Source organism: Rousettus aegyptiacus, unplaced genomic scaffold (assembly GCF_014176215.1).
Source record: "Rousettus aegyptiacus isolate mRouAeg1 unplaced genomic scaffold, mRouAeg1.p scaffold_m13_p_14, whole genome shotgun sequence".
Classification (NCBI taxonomy): Eukaryota; Metazoa; Chordata; class Mammalia; order Chiroptera; family Pteropodidae; genus Rousettus; species Rousettus aegyptiacus.
The window spans coordinates 39078722-39098335 of NW_023416289.1; the positions used below are offsets into that span (position 1 = coordinate 39078722).

The window sequence follows — 19614 nt, forward strand, 5'->3', positions numbered from 1 at the left end:
ACTGCAGCCTGTGTACCGCTCCGCTGCTACAGAGAAGCAAGAGCTTTCCCAGAACCCCCTTCAGTGAGCAGCATCACATGACCGTCCCAGCTGCATGGAGGTCTGGGGCATCACAATTTAGCCTTCCAGCCAACGTAGTAAAGACATAGTAAAGGGCAGTGGTCCCAGGACAGTCCCCTGGAGGGGGCTGTTCATCACAACCTGGGCCCCACGCAGAGTTTCTTTTTTTTTTTTTTTTTTTTTTTTTTTTTTTTTTTTTTTTTTGCTATCTCCAAAAAAGTCATCTTGGTTATTTTACATTAACATTATGGAAGTTTAAGAGTGTCTGATTCAGCAGGTCAAGGTGGAGCCTAAGAATATGCAATTTTTTAAAGTTCTCAATAGGTCCCAAAGCCGCAGTTCCCAGCCCCGCATGTTGAGAGGCAGGCAGGGGGTAAGCGAGGGAGAACAGGCGTGAACGAACCAGCAGCCTGGAGTGGGAACCACACACTTTGAGAATCTGATGAAAACAAACCACGAACCACCTCCCAGAAAAATGCACAAAGGCAGAAAAATCCTTTTGCAGTCACCTGCTCAGCCTGGTACACAGACCCCCTGAGAGGACCCACCCCAGGGCGGACCCCTAAGGCCACAGCCTCCCTTCCTGTCCTTCACCACTCTGAGCAGGGCCAGCACAGGGCCAGTCCTCACCTCCTTGGGCTGCCCGACACCTTCACGGGTCTCAGACCTGTGGCCCCTCTCCACAGAGGACACAAGCACCCGGCAATAGCCTTGGACTTCCTTGACACAACTCACAGTGGACTAGTGTGCATGTCTATACAAAAATGTCTATGTTAGAAAAAGGTAAAACAAAAAATCCCCAAACAGTATATAGCCTGACTGAGGACAAAGTACTTGGATCTAGTCTCATTTGTTTAAAATGTCCAATGCTATGCGATAGACACCTCCTGAAATATCATGGCCCAGCAGGGGTGCTCTGGCAGGTTTAGAAAGCACTGTATTTGAGAGTGTCCGTATGTCGTACCTTTCCCTCGCTGTGGTCCACGGACCTTCTGAGTCAGGAAGCTCAGGAATGGGGTGCAGGTCGGGATAGAGAGCGTGTCCCTGTGAGCTTAGTCCCCGTCTCAGCCCACCTCCCCAGACAGGAAATTCTTAGTCGTTGGAACTCACGGACTCTTTTGACAACTCTTTCATTCATTTATCTGTTCACTTTACTCAAATATTTCTTGGGGATTTGCTATGTCCCGGGCTCTGTGCTGGGAGCTGAAAAGAAATAATTAGCCAATCTGAACTAGACCCCAGCCCTCACCTCAGCCCACCACCATTGAGGGAGACAGACAGGAATCAGGTCATCGCTGAAACAGATGTCAAAGTGCACCCACCCAGAGGAACTCAGTGCCATGGGGTCCCGGGTCTCAGCTGTGGTGGCCCCTGTGCTGGGCACAGCCCATATTAATGAACCTGAGTAACTTCAGGGTCATGAAATCTGAGACAGAAACAGCAGTGGTGCTGGGGAGTAGACAGTGGCTGAGGCAGGGTCAGGAGAGGGGGGTATAAAATCACCCTATGTCTGAGGGAAGGATTTGCTGAACCCAGAAATGAAGACAATAAAATGGGAGAGGAGCCTGCTACAAAAGCGGGCCCTGTGGTTGGGAGCTTTAATTTGCATAGAGACAATTGATGCTAATTGCAAATCATTCTTATCTACTCATTAAAGCTGCTTCCCCAAGTTCTCTCCTAGGCAACCAGTCTCTAGTGTGGAACAGCATCTCCCAAAATGGGGTGCTCCAGGTGATTTGGGTGAAAAGGGAGGAATACGTTGTATTTAAAATGGATATATGTTTGCTTTAATGAGTATTAGGGAAAGTGTGACCATTCATCCCTTGATTTTACAGATAGTGCCTTGGGCAAGTTCAGGAAAATTAAATGAGTTGATTTAAAGAAACGACTTCAGGGTGGATGAGTGTGTGAGCTCCTGAGTCAGTGCACTGGGGTTCAAGCCCCACCTTTGCCTTGTCTTGGCTCTGTGGCCTTGGGCAAATGACTGAACCTCTCTGGGCCTCAGTTTCCTCATCTGTGAAATGGGGGATAAGTTACATAACTACCTCATAGGGCTGTGGTGAGGTTTAAATGAGCTCTTTGTAGAGCCCTAAAAATAGTACCTAGCAGTGGACCTCAAGCCTGGTTGTCATTAGAGTCACAGAGGATGTTATGAAAAAGATGAGGACTGTCTCAGACTAAATCAGAATGTCTCTCCTGGGTCAAGCCTGTTACAGGCAGCACTGAGACAGCCCAGGCCTGCCCTATCGGGGCTCACAGTCTGATGGGAAAGACAGACCTGTCCCCAAACAGTGATGGGCCAGAGTGGTCAGAGCCGCAGTGAGGGAAGCACCCGGGATGTGGGAGCCCACAGGAAGGGCCTGACCCGTGTGCAGGAGGGCTTTTCCTGGACAGAAGAGGCTTAGCTAACCAGGGACCAGGAGGGCAGAGTGTTCTAGACAGAAGATGTGCAGGACCCACTGTCTGTCTCACTCCCAGCTCATTCCTCCCACAATCTTTTCATCTCAGTAGGCACCAGTTTCCAGACGGTGGCTGAGCACTCAGGAGTCCCACAGGTGCCTCTTGCCTGCCTCTGGCCACGTCGCCGCTTCCCCCAGGCAGCCCAGCTGCTTCTGCATCTGCTCTCAACAGCCGGTTCCCTTGAGCCACGCTGGAGGGACAGCCTGCTGCCCAGCCGCAGCTTCGCGAGGGCAGGCACAGGTGCTCAGCAGCCGCCCTTGGCTCTGCCTCCACAGCACTTGGTAGCATAGCACCTTGTGTCTCTTCACACTGTGAGCACCTGCTGTGTGCCCAGCCCTCTACTGAGCACTGCAGGCAGACAGGGCCCAGGCTGCCTGGCACGGGCAGGTAGCAGAGAAGGCAGCAAGTAAATAATTACGAAGTCATGAACAAATTATGCTAAGGAAAAGCCAACTGCGGAGACCCATCGGAGTCCAAGAGGGTACGTGGTGCAGGGCTGGAGCGGGGTGTCTGATCTAGCCTTGGGGTGGGGATAGTGTTCCTGAGGAGGGGTCATTTCTGCCAAGGATGAGAGGGATATTGAGGAAGGAGCAGGTAAAGTGGTTGCCAGGGGAGCTGATGATATATTTTTTATTGGGGTGATATTTAGTAACAAAATCCAATAAGTTTCAAGGGTACAATTCAATAGTAAGTCATATATATATATATTGCATCATGTGTTCATGACCCAGTTAGATTTCTTTCCATCACCATCAATTGATGATATATATTCTTGACCTGGGATGCAGTTATATGGGTGTTTGCTATGTCACCTTTTATTAAATTGTACATATGTATTTTAAACACTTTGCTGTATGTGGACAATTTTTTTAAAAAGAGAGGAAGGAAAGATTGGATGTGGTTAGGGTGTCCCTATGAGCAGGTGAGGAGGAGGGTGGGTGTCACCAGGTCACTGAACAGAGGCCCCCTGGCTCGTGTTCACATTGAGAGAAGGCAGCTAATGGGAGGTTGGGGAGGTCAGCAGGGGCCAGACCTGCCAGCCACGTTGTGGAGTTTGGATTTTGTGCTAAGAGCTGTGGGCAACAGAAACAGGTCTTAGCAGAAAAGGTGGCACAGGCAACTTTATGGTTTGAAAGATGGTGCTGGGAGCAAGACCAGAGGTGAAGTCTCAGATTATGAGGTTGAGGCCAAGACGTGAATGAGAAAGAGGAGGGCCTGGACCGGAGGACAGAGCATCCGTGCATGCCTCAGCAAGTGACATTGCGGGGGCGTAAGGAAGGAGACAAGCACAGGTCCAGGACGGTGCCAGCTGAGTGGCCGGAGACTGCTGCAGACGGGGGGACACTGAGGTTCTTGAGAGAGGAGACGAGCAGGGCTGGGCGGGCCTGACCACTAAAGCACCCACTATGTGCCAGGCACTGTTCCCAACATGGTGATACAGCAGGGAACAAGGTCAAGTTCCTCCCTTGTGGAGCTGACACTCTCCTGGAGAGAGAGCGAGGCAGACAGACAGCTGAGCAACCATGAAGTGGTAATGTGCCAGGAGGCAATGAGGTCTGGGGAGGAAACCACTCGGGGGCCACTCTGGAGAAAATGGACTAGTTCCAGGGTAAAAGGGGATGTTTGCCTGTAAAATCTGAGGGCTTCCGGGAAAAGGATGGGCCCTGGCATGCCCAAGCAGGGAATGCCCCCCCCCCAACCCCCGCACACCAGCCCTGCCCACCATGCCGTGGAAGACGCTGCAGCCTGTAGGAGCTTGTGTCCATCGATGACTTCAGTGACTTCACAGACTCTCCCCCCAGACGTTCGTCATGGGAGCCCGGCTTCCGGGCACACCGCCAGGCGCCAGCGCCTACTGTGGGCACTGCAGTGGGCTGAGTGATCCCGGGCGGGCAGCCACCTGGCCCTCTGCCCTCTCCTGAGGCAGCACACACTCCAAAGCTTCCTGGGTTTCCAGAGCAATTTGTCAGAGCTGTGTAGGGGCAGTCAGAGGCTCTGCCGCACGTGGAGCTGACGCAGCCGGGCGTTCCCAGGCAGGCAGGAAGCACGAGGCCTCCATCCTCGGGCCGTGCTGCGGAGTCTCCAGGACACCCTCCTAGGGGCACAGCCCCGAAAGGTAATGCTAGGCCCTTGGGGCCCACCCTGCTTGTTAGCTAGGAGGCTGGGGTCACACAGGACAGATGTCCTCAAAGGGCCCCAGCCTGCCTGGGAAGGGGAACCCAGGCCATCTCCAGGGAAGGAGGGAACCATGCAGAGATCTTAGGGGAGAGGGCAGTGCAAAGGCCCTGAGGCGAAAATGTTTCTAGCGTATTTGGAAGAGCTGAGGGCAGAGGGGACAGAGGAGGTCGTGTGGGGCCTTGTGGATACAGGGAGGACTCTGATTCTTACCCTGGGGGAGGTGGAGCACAGAGGGGCCAGAGCAGAGAGGGCTGTGATCATGAGTGTTCCCAGGCGCCTCTGGCGGAGTTCGGGGCCGGGCAGGAGGAGGCTGCCGTGACGGCGGGTGGATGGTGGTTGATGGAGGTGGCCAGCACTGGTTGGACCTGCTGATTGTGACCCTATAGCTCCGCTCTTCCCACTCTGAAACTTGCCACTTCTATTCCCAGATCACAGGGTAGAGTGTGGCCATTCATGGCTCCTACACTGGAGCATTATTTCAGTCACATACAGGGTCTGACCGACCCTCAAGCCATGCCAGACACCGGGGTGAGAGGGAGAGAAGGGTCCGGCAGTAAAGAACAAGCAGCGAGGGGCCACTGGGGCGAATCTGGGTGAGCAGTGTTGTCTCTCAGGCTCTGGCCGCTGACTGCTTGTGTCCAAATCACAGCTCCACCACTAACCAACTATGCGATCTCCATCAGGCTTAGTTTCTTTCAGGCTTCATTTCCTCATCTGTAAAATAGGGGTAGTGGTAGGCCCTGGGGTCTAAGGTGGCAGGGATGAACCGACATCATGCACTAAAGCAGCAGTCCCCAACCGTTTTTGGCACCAGGGACCGGTGCTCCTATGAGAATCTAATGCTGATGATCTGAGGCGGAGCTGAGGCGGTGATGCTGGCGCTGGGGAGCGGCTGCAAATACAGATGAAGCTTCACTCCCTTGCTCACCCGCCGCTCACGTCCTGCCTTGCAGCCCGGTTCCTAACAGGCCACAGACCTGTCCTATACTGGTCTGCAGTCTGGGGGTTGGGGACCCTGCACTAAAGTACTTAGCACAAGGTCTGAGGCAAAGCTAGGTCCAAAAAGATTAGCTATTGCTAGGTTTTATATTCACTTCTATGTATTTATCATGACTACTGTTGTCATTGAGAGTACAGGCTGGTGGTTAAAATCGAGGTCTCCTGAGCCAGACTACTTGGGTTTGCATCCTGGTTCTATCCCCTAGCCCCTCTATCATTTGGAACAAGTTATTTAATATCCCTCAGCCTCAGTTTCCTCACCTGAAACAGGGGGATGGTGGTAGTTCTTGCCTCATGGAGTTGGAATTGCTGGGACTACCTGAAGTGACATCTGTGAGATGCTTAGAGCAGGGCCTGGCCATGCTCACAGGCTCAGCGCAGTCCACACTGTCATGGCCCCTGCTCCGCCACTGTTCTTCCTCCTGAGGGCGGGGGCATGGCGCCCTTTGTGCCTGCTGCCCACCCTATGCCACCCGTCTAGGCCAGAGCATTGCTCATGCTTATGCAGCTATGTGGTTTCTTCATCCAGGTAGTGGTTTTCCAGCTTTTTATATAAACCTTTTACTCCAGCAAAATCTTCAGTGCTCTGCTAAGATGTGGCACAGGTAAATGCATAGCCTCGCTGGGCACCCCCAGTCCAGTCCTGGCTGAACCTGGAGCCCAGGCTTTTAGCTCCTTTATACACCACACCCCTTCATAACTGCAGCTCGGGAAACACATCCCCACTGCCCTGGCCTGTGCTGAGCGCTTGTCACATATGATCTTGTGAGGCCAGTGCTGTCGTCACCTCATTTCTCAGAGGAGGAAACTAAGGCTGACCGAGAGGAAGGGACTGGAGGAAAGGTCACAGGGTGAGATTGGAACCTGGGTTAGGTGAGCAGTACCACCTGGTGCTACCTCATTGTTCAAGTCAAAGCTGAGGCCCAGGGAGGACACCAGTCCACGCTGGTTCTTTGAAAGAAAGTGTGTTCACCCTGTGGGTTGGTAAGCACCTGAAGAGCCCCACCCTGCCCCCGGCTCGTCCGTGGCTCCTGGCCCGTGGTTGTAGGGGAGACGCCTGCCTCAGGGCCTGGCGCACGTGGGCAGCACACCCAGGAGGAGTCCTGAGACTTGTGGAGGGTGTAGACGGGCACAGTTATGGCAGTGCCGTTGGCTGTAGGTAACAAAATCCCAGCTCAGTTGGAGGAAAGCTCTCAGCTCACAGAACATGAAGTCCTAAGTTCCGGAGGCCCCCAGGGATTGAGTAATTTATTGACTCAAGGACACAGATTCTTTCCTCTTTGGTGGTTCTGACTCCGTTGGCCTACAGGGTGGCTCCCCTCATAGTCTGTCATTTACCCAGCTAGTCACAGTATCCACTGAAAGAGTATGTGATGTTTTTTGCAAGTGCTTTTTTGTTTTGTTTCATTTTTTTAGCAAAGAGATCTGCCCCAGAAATCGCCTAGTAGACCACACTCACACACACTGGCACGTGACGTCTCACTGGCCAGAAGTAGATCACAGGACCACCCCAAATCCATCCCAGACAGGTGCCATCAACCAATCAGGATTTGCCCTCTAGCTGGGTAACTGATCACCCTCCTCAAGCAAGGGATGAGTAAAATCAGCCATTATTTATAGGGTGATGGGGGATTAGGATGACACCCACAGTGTCTGCCCCAGGGCCTGAAGAGGGTGTGAACCTATCTCAAAAGAGGTAGTGCATGGGGCTGGCTGGCAAACAGACGTATGTTCACCTTGTTCCCTTCCTTCTTTGATCATCTCGTGATCTTCAGCTCACAAAAGTTGAACGTGCCTGATGACAAGGTAGAGAAATATGTGCTGTAGAAGGTAAAAGTTAGGGTTAAAATAATTTACGATATGTTCATAGAGTGGACCTGCTGTAGCCATTGAAGAGAGAAGGGCTTATATGGACTGAGAGAGAGCTCCAGAACATATTGTTAAGGTAGAGGCCAAGTGCAGAGCAAGCTTACGACATGCTGTTTACTTTATAAAGGAAAATTGGGAGGATACACACTCCCTCGTACACACAGGTGCTTGTATATGCACAGGTGCTCAGAGAAGAAAGGGTGGACCAGGGTTGCCTCGAGAAGGGAGAGGTGGCCATGGCACTTCCCTTTTGCCCTGTGCCATTTATATGGTTTCCTTTGACTATTATCCTGTACACATCTCCCATCATTACTACCTAGAGTGATAATAATTTCATGTACACTCCTACAGAGATTTTTCTCCAAACTTGTATCAGCCTAGTTCTTTTAAATGTTTTTGATCATTTCCCCAAACAGGAAAAGCACTTTACATTACAACCCAGCTGTTTGCTGTTTTTTATACTGGTCTATCCACCATCACTACCCACTCCCACACACACACCTTAATAATGGTCAAAAAACATTAAATTGCTTTCATGACCCACAGTTGGGGAAAAAAACTACATTCCTTTTTGTAAAAAAGACAAAACCAAAAAAGCCCAATAATTATACAATATATATACATTTGAAAAAAGAAAAAGAGCAGAGGCATGCTTTGCACCATGCCTCGTTTCCGCTTACTATAACTCAGACATCTGTTCTCATCCACAAACAGAAATCTACCTTTTTCTTTGCACTGGCTGCGTAGTTCTCGATCATATGGTATGGTTGGAATGATCTATTTAATCCTCCAATAAAAGACATTCAGGCCGTGTCCAGCTCTTCCTGATTAGTCGCTCACAGCAGTGCCGTCCATCCTTGTATGGCCTTCATGGACTTGTGCAGACCTTTCTGTGGCATTGGATTTCTGGGAGGTCAGATGTTAGAGCGACACTACTCATCCTTCATTTCTCAGCTCAAACACCATTGCCCCCAGGGGAAAGCCCTCCTGACCACCCCAAAGTCCATCACCAGTGTTGTACGGTCCATGGCTCCCTGGACATTCTGCCACCAGTGCACAACCTTGGCCTTCTTAGTAGACATTGCTAAATTGCAGAAAGCGTGTGTGTGTGTGTGTGTGTGTGTGTGTGTGTGTGTGTGTGTGTGTGTAGTCAGAGCTTGCTTTTTTTTTTTTAATCCAGTCTGACAATCTCTGCCTTTTGATTGGGGTATTTAAACATTCACATTGAAAAAAAATTTCACTTTAAATGAAATTATTGATAATGATTGGATTCACATTTGCCATTTTGTTCTTGATTTTCTGTATCTGTCTCGCTCCTCTATTCCTTCTTTGCTGCCTCTTTTTGTGTTAAATAAATGTATTTTGGTGTACTCTTGTAAAGTAGTATGCTACTTTAGATTCCTTGATTTTTTACCATTTTTTCAGTTGTTATAACGTCCATCTTATTGGTGTAATTCAGATTAATATTAACTGAATTGCAATAAAACATAGAAATTTTTCTCCAATATAGCCCCATTCTCTTCCTCATCCTTTGTGCTATTTTGTCATATATGTAATAAACCCAACAATATAGTATTACTGTTATTGCCTTAGATAACATGTCTTTTAAGCGAGTTGGAGATGAAATAAAACAAATTTACAGAGTGTTTTAATTCTAACCCAGAAATTTATCATCTTGGACCCTTCATTTCCCCATGCGGATTCAGATCACATCTGCAGTCATTTCCTTTCAACCTGAGGACTTCTGTTATTGTATATTATTAGGCAGATGTGCTAGCAATGAATTTTGTCAGTCTTTGTTTATCTGGGAACATCTTTATTTTACCTTCATTTGTGAAGGATAGGTTCACTGAATATAGAATTCTTGATTGACAGTTTTCTTTCAGCCCTTTGAAAATCTCATTCCATTCCAGCATTTCCAATGAGAAGTCAGCAATTCGTTATATTGCTCCTTCTCTGTATGTGATGAATCCTTTTTCTATTAATTCTTTGAAGATTTTTGTCTTAGTGTTTGACTTTCAGCTGTTCTTCTGGGTGTGAATGTCTTTGAATTTATCCCACTTGGAGTTTGTCGATTATCTTAGATATGTAAATGAATGTTTTTCATCAAATTGAGGAGTTTTCTGCCATTATTTCTTTAAACCTTTCTTCTGCCCCTTCTTCTCCCCTCCCGAAATCCTTGATGCACCTGTGTTGGTGTGCTTGGTACTGTCCCAGAGGTTCTGCTGTGGCAGAACTTCCTTGTTCATTGAGCCGGGCAGGTGGATGGGAGGAGCTCCAGGCCAAAATGCCACGGATTCCCTCTGTTCTTTCTTACCTGAAGTTCAGCAGTTTTCAAGCATAAATGATTCTTGGATTGTTTTATGCCCTCGGTCAATTCTCAGAGTGCCGAAGTGGTTGTTTTATCAATTTTGTGCTTTTGGGGGAGAGGATTTGCCAACCTCATTCAATCATAGTCAAAAGTCTCACCCCGTAATATTGCTAAATTGACTTTCTTAAAGGATTTCTTGACTTATACTCCAAGGGCACTAATTTTCTAATTAAATATCTCTTACTTGAAATGGAATTGGAATTTTATTGAAAAGTTTTAAAAGTTGATCTGCCTCACTGGGGTAAGCGGCGAGGTAGGTCCGCAAGAGTTGGGTCCTAGTTAACAGCATGAGGTTCATCATGCCAGTAATTGCACAGGAATTCGGCATTTGGGATATTGAGTTGCGGTTTTAGATTACATCATCTAGAATAATGTCTGATGCGGACTAGGTGCCTTCAATTATTCTTGAATGAAGAGCTACATAGCAAGGTATATTTCAAGTTTTAAAAGAAAACCCAGAAGTCTACGGCCATGCCACCCTGAACGCGACCAATCTCATCTAATCTCAAAAGCTAAGCAGGGTCAGGCCTGGTTAGTACTTGGATGGGAGACCACCTAGGAAGACCAGGTGTGGTAGGCATTTAAAAATAAATGAAAATAAATAAATAGAACAAACCCCACAAGTTACAGAACAATGTATTAATGAAACCTCAATTATATAAAAACATAATTCTCCCACTCACCTACTCCTCCTTCCAAAAAAGGTCCTATTTCCCTGATTGCATGCACATGTATATTTGTAATGCATAGGAAGTTAAGACAGTAAAGCAAACTGTAAGCCGTGGTTGCCTCTAGAGATGAGCGGGCGGGACACCCATCTTCAGACGTGTAGGAGTGCCCAGGACACAGGAAGTCTCACTGTGGGGGTCTCCACCACAGAGGTAACTTTTTTAGGTTCCCATAGAAGTACCACATGTGCTAGCAGGGCTGAGATTGGGGGCTGTAGAATTTTTCACAGCGGTAATTTATTTGCGTCTCCCTTGTATAATCGAACTTTTTATTTCCCAAGAGTAAATTTAAACAGATCAGTTTTGTGAAATGTGGGATGGATTTGATTATTCCTTTCATTTTCACTTTGCAGTGACATGAACTCGAGGGCTGGCTTCCCCGCTCAGGTTTACAAAACTGCCAGTGCAGAGACTCCTCGGCCCTCACAGCTGGCCCAGCCCAGCCCCTTCCAGCTCTCCGCCTCCGTCCCCAAGTCCTTCTTCTCCAAGCAACCTGTGCGCAATAAGCACCCAACAGGGTGGAAGAGAACGGACGAGCCCCCACCACGGCCACTTCCCTTCACTGACCCAAAGAAGTAAGTGCCTGGACACCCAGTGAGTCACTGCCGGACCCAAGCCTGGGCATTCTCGGGGCGGGGCGGGGCAGGGGTGGCAGCTCAGTCCCTCATTCTTCTGGATGCTGTGCCAGTCTGACACAGCCATGAGCAGGCAGGCAGAGACCCCTGCTCTGGGGGAGCTGACGTTTTGGTTGGGGAAACAGACAACAAAGAGGGTAAGTAAGAAGAGCATTCAGTAGGTCAGACGTGACTAGTGCAGTGTGGTATCCACGTGAAGGACATTCCAGGCAGAGGGGAGAGCAACTGCCAAGACCCTGAGGCAGGAGCAGGCTTGGTCTGCAGGACGAAGGCCAGTGTGGCCGGGATAGTGTGAACACACGAGGTCAGAGGGGCGATGGGGACAGGTCACGGAGGGTCTTGTGGGCCACCTGTAAGGGCTTTGGCCTCTGCTATCAGCGAGGTGGTGCCACGGGAGCATGACGAGCACAGAAGGGACCTGATCTAAGTTGGGTGTTCCCAGTGTCCCTGTGGCTGCACATGGGGCAAGGCCTGTGAAGAGGAGGAGGACCAGGGAGGAGCCGCTGTGATGGAGATGAGGGCACAGGAACAGGGTGGAAGCCGAGGAGGGGGAAGGGCGCAGCTTCAGGGTAGAGTCTCCAAAACGAGAGCAGGCAGTGCTTGCTGGCAGATGGGCCGTGGTGGGAGAGAAGGCGCAGTGGAAGCTGGTAGCAGGGCTTGTGCCCCAAAGGGTGGACATGCCTCGAGCTGACATGGGACCGAGCAAGGGGGAGGATTGCGGGAACGCTCCAGAGCTCAGTCCTGGATGGCTTACGTTCGCCATGTGCGGGAGACATCAGGAGGCGGTCAGATAAGGAGTCTGGAGCTCAGGGGAGAGGTCGGGCTAGAGAGAAATTTGAGTGTCATCAGCATGAGGGTATGAGGCTGGAGGAGCTCCCCAAGGCCGGGAGTGTGGGTGGGGAGGAGGGGAGGTGTAGGGCTTGAGCCGACCCTCAAGCATTGAGGAGGAGCCCAGCCATTATGGGGTCCCAAGAGCCCAAGGGTGATGGACCACAAGTGGTCAAAGACCTGAGTGTGACATTGAGCCTCATGGAGGTGACTTGAGGGTGCAGGAGAGAAGGGTAGGGCAGAATTGGAGGCAGCTGTGTATGTGGCTTGTTTGAGGCATTTTGCTGTAAAGAAGAAGAGAAGAGTATGCAGTTAAGAAAGGGTTTTTGTTTTTAGGTAGACAAACGTGATTATCTGTGTACTCATGAAGTCCTCGCTATTCGCCAGTCTTGGTTCTAAGCTCTTGCGCTTGATTAATTCACTGAGTCCTCGTTAGAGCTCCACGAGGTGGACCTGTTACTCACCCCATTTTATAGATGAGGAAACTGAGGCCCAGAGTCACAGAGCTGGTGAGGGGTGGTGAGGGAGCTTGGATCGGAGCCTGGGAATCCTGGTCCAAGGCTCTTCTGTTGGGTGTGAGTAGATGTGCCATCCTCCATCCTGTTTGGAACATTGCCTCGTGACCTAGGTAGGCCATTCAAGTGTGTGGATGACCCAGAGCTCATGAGGACAGAGGTGTCAGGAGACAGAAGCGGGTCCCTGGACATGGTGGCAGGCAGGTAAGCCTGCCAAGTTCACACTGAGAATCCAGTTCACACCCACCGCCAGCCAGGGCTCTCTGAAAACTGGGTTTTCATCGTCTGTTCCCTTGATTAAAACTCCAGCAACTTCCCCACTCCCGGGATTAATTATAAAGGCTCATGTTTACTGAGCACATGCTTTGTACCAGGCACCAATGTACCATGTGCTTTGCCCAAACTCCTGCCCAGACCCTGCTTGATCTGTCCGCGTCTCCTCCCACTCTCCCCCTCGCGCCCTCCCCTCCGGGCACACCGGCTGCTGGCCAAGCACAGGCCGGCCTCAGGGCCTTTGCGGAGGCTCTTCCAGTGCTGAGTGCTCTTCCCCCAGCTCCTCTGGCTGGCTCCACGGGGGCTCAGTCTACTGCCACCTCCTCTCATGGGCCTTCTCAGCCTGCCATAGCCCCTGCCATCATTCTGTCACTTTTCTCTGTTTCACTGCCCATTTCCCCTACGGGAAAGCAGATGCCAACTCAGTCATAAGACACTCTGGGTGCTTCATCAGCGAGTGTATGAGCCAGGCATCTCGTTCATTCTCACCGCAACCCGCAAGATCCTGCAAGGCCCCCACTCTTCAGTGTGGCCCCGCTGACCCTGCGACACTCCTGCATGATGGCAGCGGCTCTGGCTGCCCTCCCCTGCGTGCTGCTCCCTCTGCCCGGGGACTCCCCACCCCCAGCTGGCTCAGCCCTGGCCCCACGTTGGTGTGCTGGGGCTGCCGAGGCAAACTACCACAGACCGAGCGGCTCAACGACAGAATTTACTGTCTTACAGTTCTAGAGGGCAGAGGTCCAAGGGCAGGGTGTTGGCAGGGTGGGTTTCTTCTGAGGGCTGAGAAGCGTGCCTTTCTCCCAGCTTCTGCTGATGTGCTGGCAGCCTGGGCTTACAGGTGCCTCCCCAGTCCCTGCTTCATGTTTACCTGGCCTTCTCCCTGTGCATGTCTCTGTCCACATCCCCCCTTTTTGTAAGGACACCAGTCTTACTGGGTTAGGATCCACCTTCATAGCTTCATTTTACCTTGCTTACTTGTGGAAAGATGCTTTTTCTAAATAAGGTCACATTCTGAGATTCTTGGGGTTAGGACTTCAAAATATCCTTTGTGGGGGAACCTGTAACACCAGCTCTCAGGTATCAACACAGACACGCGTTCCTCAGAGCGGCCCTCGTAACCTCCATCCGGGCTCTTCCCTCCCTGCCCCCCATGCAGCTTCCCTTCCACCGTGAAAACCCCAGGCATGCCAGACGGTCATTTGCTAGTGACTTCTCTGTCGCACTGTTGGACTGAGAGTCTTTTGAAAGCAAAGACACCCTGAGACACCCCGAGCCCCACCCAGGGCTCAGTACATAGTGGGTGCTCAGAAAATACAACTGGACACGTGACAATCCTAAACAAACAAGCACCTCCTCTTTCCCAATGATAAGATCTTGGGAAGGCTTTTTACAAATGCATGTATGTTTACATAAACATATTTAAACTAAATATATAAAATATTTGGGGACACAAAATAGTTTTACGGATTCTTATAATATTTATTGATAGATACATTTTTAAATCATATGTGTAAGATAGTATGTTAATTTAGAATTACGGCTTTTGTCTACATCCATTTCATAAAGCTGTTTTTATTCACACTCTCCGTGAGCATTTTCGAGATAGTGTCTTTCTTTGTCATTGTCAGAGACACTTCTGAGTCGCCTAACCTAGTTTTCCAGAAAACATCATTGTCACTTCCAGCTAAATTATTTGAGATTAAACATGTTTGTTTAATCTATGTGCGATAATGCTTTTGCTGAAATTTTATCCCAAAGCAGAACTATTTTGCATAACAATTTACCTACATTTATTGATATCTGCATTGCCAAGGACTACTGTAAATCCTTTACCTACATTAACTCATTTACTCCTCACTACAGAACCCTGAGGTGTAGGTACTTTGCATCCCATTTTCCAGATGAGGAAAACTGAGGCACAGAACGGTTAAGTCACTTGCCCAGATTCACTCAGTTGGTTAAGGTTAGTCACTGCAAATACTATGATTGTTGGCTTTGTAAATTTTGTCCCCACAAAGAATTCATCCCCCAGGAGTAATTACCAAATCTGTCTCCTCTATTTCTTTGCCTCGTATTCCATGGAGTCTGGTCAGAGACCTCTAACACATTCAGAAGCAGCCTAAGGCTGTGCATCCCCCAGAGGAATAACAAGGGTCACAGCCAGCACAGGGAGCCCTGCCTTTCAGCCCTGCTGCTCCACTCAGGCCAGATAGACCTGCTGTCCCACAAGAAGGATCCTGCTCTCATTCCCACTTCCAGATGAGGAAACCAAGGCAGAGTTAGAAGTACCTAGCCCAGGTCTCCCAGCTAAGAAGTGGCAGAGCCAGGATTTATACCCAGCAAGATAAGTAACAGCATCTCGTCACGTGAGAGACTAAAAGAGAATAAGCATCCAAAGCAGTGACCTGCGTTTTCCAAGGATCAGTTTCTCAGAGGGAGCGGTTGCCTGTGTTTGGTGCATGCTGTTTGGTGAACGAAAGACAGACTGAGCTAGTGAAGGACAGAGAATCTGTATTCTGAGAGAACTGAGAGCATCTGCCACAGAAGGTCCCTTGCACTCAGCCCTTCTGCAGGCCCCAGCTAAAGCTGAGGACAGGCCAGCAGCTCTGCCTCTGCAGGTGGCCAGACAGCCCTGTTTTGCCCACTTTGTCCCAGGACTCAATTCATTGCCCTGTCCTGTCCCAGCCTCTAGAGGGGCAGAACAACATGGGGATCAGGGCAGGAACCCTTCATGGGCTGCTCACCCCCTCCTTAACCCGTTTCCCTCTCTGTTAACTGGGATGACCATCGTCCCTACCTCCAGGGTTGTCGTGGAGACTCACTGAGTTAATCCGCGTGAGGCCCCCAGCACAAGTCCGAGTCCAAGTCCGGGCTGCAGGAGAAGGGATGAGATGACGTGCGTTTTGGCCCCGCCCCAGCAGACACAGGGCCCGTTGAGGAGGCAGGCCCCGGGGAACAGCCTCTGCTGTTGCCTTAAGTGTGGGATGAGGGGTGGGAGAGCAAGGCCCCTGGTCACGCCTGCCACACGCAGGCCACTGGATGAGTGAGTGAGATGATGCGTGTGAAGGGCAGCCCAGGGCCTGGGAGAGTGAGCTCTGTCTGACCACGTCGGCTCACGTCGTGGCTCATTGTCACGGTGTATCAGAAACTCTCAGCTCATCACCACCCTCGCCTGTAGAGCGAAGTGATGCTAGAAGCTGTTGCCGTGAGGAAAGAATACAGCCCCCGAGGCACCCTGGCCCCGGGTGAGGGCCCGTATTGCCGGGAGCTGCTGATATCACCGCCCGTACACTACACAGAGCTTTGCTTTCATCATGAGTGAGTCTCAGGGTGGCTCAGAACATCAGGCAGACGTGGGTTCTGGTGTCCTCAACTCACTGTGCCTCAGTTTCCCCAGGCTCGGAGGTCCACAACAGGCGTGCCTACATCCAGGGGTGGTATGAGGATTCAGTGAGTCGTAGGGAAGTGCCTGGTTGTTGTTGGCCAGGCTGACGGGCACTGACATCTGGTGGTTGACACCTGGCATTTGGGCACCCTCCTTTTTCAGATTCAGGGCCCCTGGGTTCAGCACAGCGCAGCCACAGAAGGAGCAGGGGAAGGCCTCTCCCCAGCACTTGTACCCCACAGTAGGTTTGCCCCCCACTCTGGGGCCCTCTCCCAGCCATCCTTCCAGGAAACTCCAGCCGCTGCCTCATGCAGGGACCTGTGAGTGTCCTCGCCAGCCCTTGGCAGAACCCCAGCTCAGGCAGACCTACGTGGTGCTAATTAGCTTAATTAACCTGGCCCCGAGGGAGCCGCCCCAGTTGGAGGCCAGAACTCCAAGTCAGCTGGGATCGGGCCCAGCCAAGCCAGAGCCTCTGGTCGGCCCTTCTGTCATGAAGAAAAGAAGTTACTGTTGTCTTGGTCCTCACTGCAGAGCCTTATTTATGATTTTTCTTTCTCTTTTCTAATGTAAGAGCTTTAATTCCACAACATGACAAAACCCAAGCTCAGGCAACTTGGGCAAATTAGAAATTCTGTCCAGTGCTGTCAGTCGGAAGCTCCAGAGGAGGGTATATTCTTCCGGTGGTTTTCTTCATTTGTGTTTAGAACCGTAAAATATTCACAGGGGGAAAAATAGTACAAAAGGTCTGCAGTGAACACAGCCTCTGCGCCCCGGGCCGCCAGCCACCGTGCTCCCCTCCCCAGAAGCAGCCATTGTTTCCTTCCTTCCGCACCCTTCCAGAAACATGCCAGGCCAACCAGGCTGCAGGACTGTGCACGGCCCTCACTCACCCATATGCTGTGGTCACCTCCTGTCTCTGCGCTTCTGCCTTTATCTCTTGCCCTTTGCTCGTCACATAGCTTGGGGACGGTTTCACATTAACAAATGGAAGGTGATCTCATTCTTTTTAACCATGGGAGATTGTTAGGTTTTTTGACAGTTACAGAGACCAGAGATCTTGAGAATAAGGAAGACGCTGTACAAGCTCCCTTTTTTTTTTTAACCTGGAATTAATGCCATTTTAAAGTATTGCTTAAAATTTGTAATTTAGAGAACACATTGGAACATTCTTTAAGAAGAAAGCGATTGAGAGCAAAAATGATCAGTTTGACTCTCCAAACTGAATTTTGTCATACTTTTTCCCTTCAGACACATCACGGCAGCCCATAACAGTGTCAGGCCATGAAAGCTGCAGGAGGCGAGACAGGTGCGGATGCAAGGGCAGGAGAACGTTCTAGCGTGATTTCTTCCAGCGAGCCAGCCTCCACTGTAGGGTTAGGAACCTGCGTTAGTCCTGGCAGCCCTGGGGGCTGGGACGGAGATCTTAGCAAATGAACACAAACTAAATGATGTGGAAGGAATACTCATGTTCTTGTGGCTTACCTTTCAAAGTGTCTCTATACTTTTTCCTGTTTTTAAAAAATCATTTAAGCTTGTTGTAAAGGGAGGAAGAAAGAAGGTAGGGAGGGGGGTGAGTGGTTGGTTGGTTGGTTGGTTAGTTGGTAGGTTGGTTGGTTGGTTGGAAGGTTGGTTCCACGTGGTGCACATTTGACAACTACATGTAACTGCCTAGGATGTGGCAGGCCCCGTTTCCGACACTGGTCACAGAATGTAGAAGGCTGCGGGTAAGGACGGGGACCACAAACGTGCAGTACGCACAACAGATTATCATGAGGTGAACGCAATAGGAAATAGCACAGGATTGTGTGACCAAGCGTACCCACCTGGGTGGGAGCACCAGAGGGTAAGGGGTCATGGGAGGCCCCTCAGCGGAGGTAGCGTTTAAGCTAAGCTGGGCGGGTGAGGAGCTGCCATTCGTGGGGAATGCTGGGAGGGCACGCCAAGCAGCAGGACAGCCAGTGCGAAGGCCTCGAGGCAGGACCTTGCCTAGTCTGCTGAAGGAACTTTGGGAGGCCTCTGTGGAAGGCGAGGGCGGGGGCGGGGGCAGGCAGGACAGTTGTTTGGCACCTCGTGGGCTGTGGTGAGGAAGGTTTTTTTAGAAAATGAATTCTCCACATATCTGGTTTTGGAGCTGAGTTTGGTGAAATTCAACATGTGGAGCTAAGCTATGTGCAGTTTTATTTTGTAAAAATGATTTCACAGTGTAAACAGCACTTCTTCATTCCCATGACCTATCTATTGGGGTGAACCTCTTTCCACTCCTCAGCCGCTGGACAGTCTGTTCCGTGGGGCCCTGCTCTTCCCCTGCTGGCTGCTCCCGCATTCGCTCTGCAGACAGGACCCCGTTCAGGGCACACAGGGGTCGATGCAGGGCTTTCTGCAGGACACGCTCCCAGAAGTGGGGCTCCTAGGGTGCGGAGAGCACATTTTAAGGTTTTCAGCAGGCCTTTTACACCCCTTCCGAGGGAGCCCCGTGGACGGCGCCCCTCTCTCACACCGAAGGCCTGGCCTGCTCTCTCCCCGGGTCGCTAGGCAGAGCACGAGGCATGCCTCGCTCTGAGTCACACTCTCCCCTGTGCAGGACGTTCTGGGAAATGGAGGAAGAGACAAGAGTAGGTCCCCTTCCAGCTCCCATGGGAGGAGTAGGTACTCTTCAGGGTTTATAAGTCTTTCTTTGTGTCTTTCTGTTTCGCTCTTGGATCTAGAGCTTTTCATTTGCCCAGAGGCATTCCAATGGAACCAGAATTACCCTAGACCTGGAATTCTAATTTGGGGAGGAATATGACCTAACAAGAAAAAACTTGCCACCCTCTCTTCCTTCCTTTGTTAAAATCCCAGAGCTAGCAGCTGAGAAAATGAGAAAGAAGACGTAGACTTCAAAACCCTCAGGAGCCCGAGAATCTTATTTCTTCATAGGTTCAAAAATTCTTTCTTCTTTCTTAAGTTAAAAATGATGAAGTCTAGATGTCAGCTTTTTAAAAACTAGTTTTTATCATCATTGTTATTGTTATAACACATGATTATGATCAAATAAATTCAGACAATTCAGAAGGATATCAAATAAAAAGTAATGACTCCTGCTTCCCAGAGGTAATCATTGTTCTTCATTTCTTCCAGAATTTTTTCTACATATAAAAGTGTATGTTTTTAACCAAATGTGATTATGTCCCACACGCCATACATCTTTTTACATGCTGTCCCTGTGATGTAAACATGGCAGTGAGCACAGCAGCACCCTGTAGGCTCTGCAGCCTGGTGGCCTTGGGAGGAACCCCGACTCTTCCACTCACAGGCTGTGTGACTTGGGATAAGT

The 19614-nt window shown here is 50.2% G+C and overlaps 1 protein-coding gene and 1 pseudogene across 4 annotated transcripts in view; both read left to right on the top strand.

The window, feature by feature from the left end:
• SIPA1L3 (signal induced proliferation associated 1 like 3) overlaps window positions 1-19614 on the top strand; it is a 215495-nt gene that overhangs the window by 181643 nt on the left and 14238 nt on the right. For all 4 annotated transcript variants that reach the window (XM_016165239.2, XM_036231607.1, XM_016165240.2 and 1 more), the window contains exon 16: window positions 11019-11240. In XM_016165239.2, the coding sequence (XP_016020725.2) occupies window positions 11019-11240 (222 nt within the window). The remainder of the gene's footprint in view (window positions 1-11018; window positions 11241-19614) is intronic.
• Window positions 10399-10517, top strand: LOC118611815 (annotated as a pseudogene).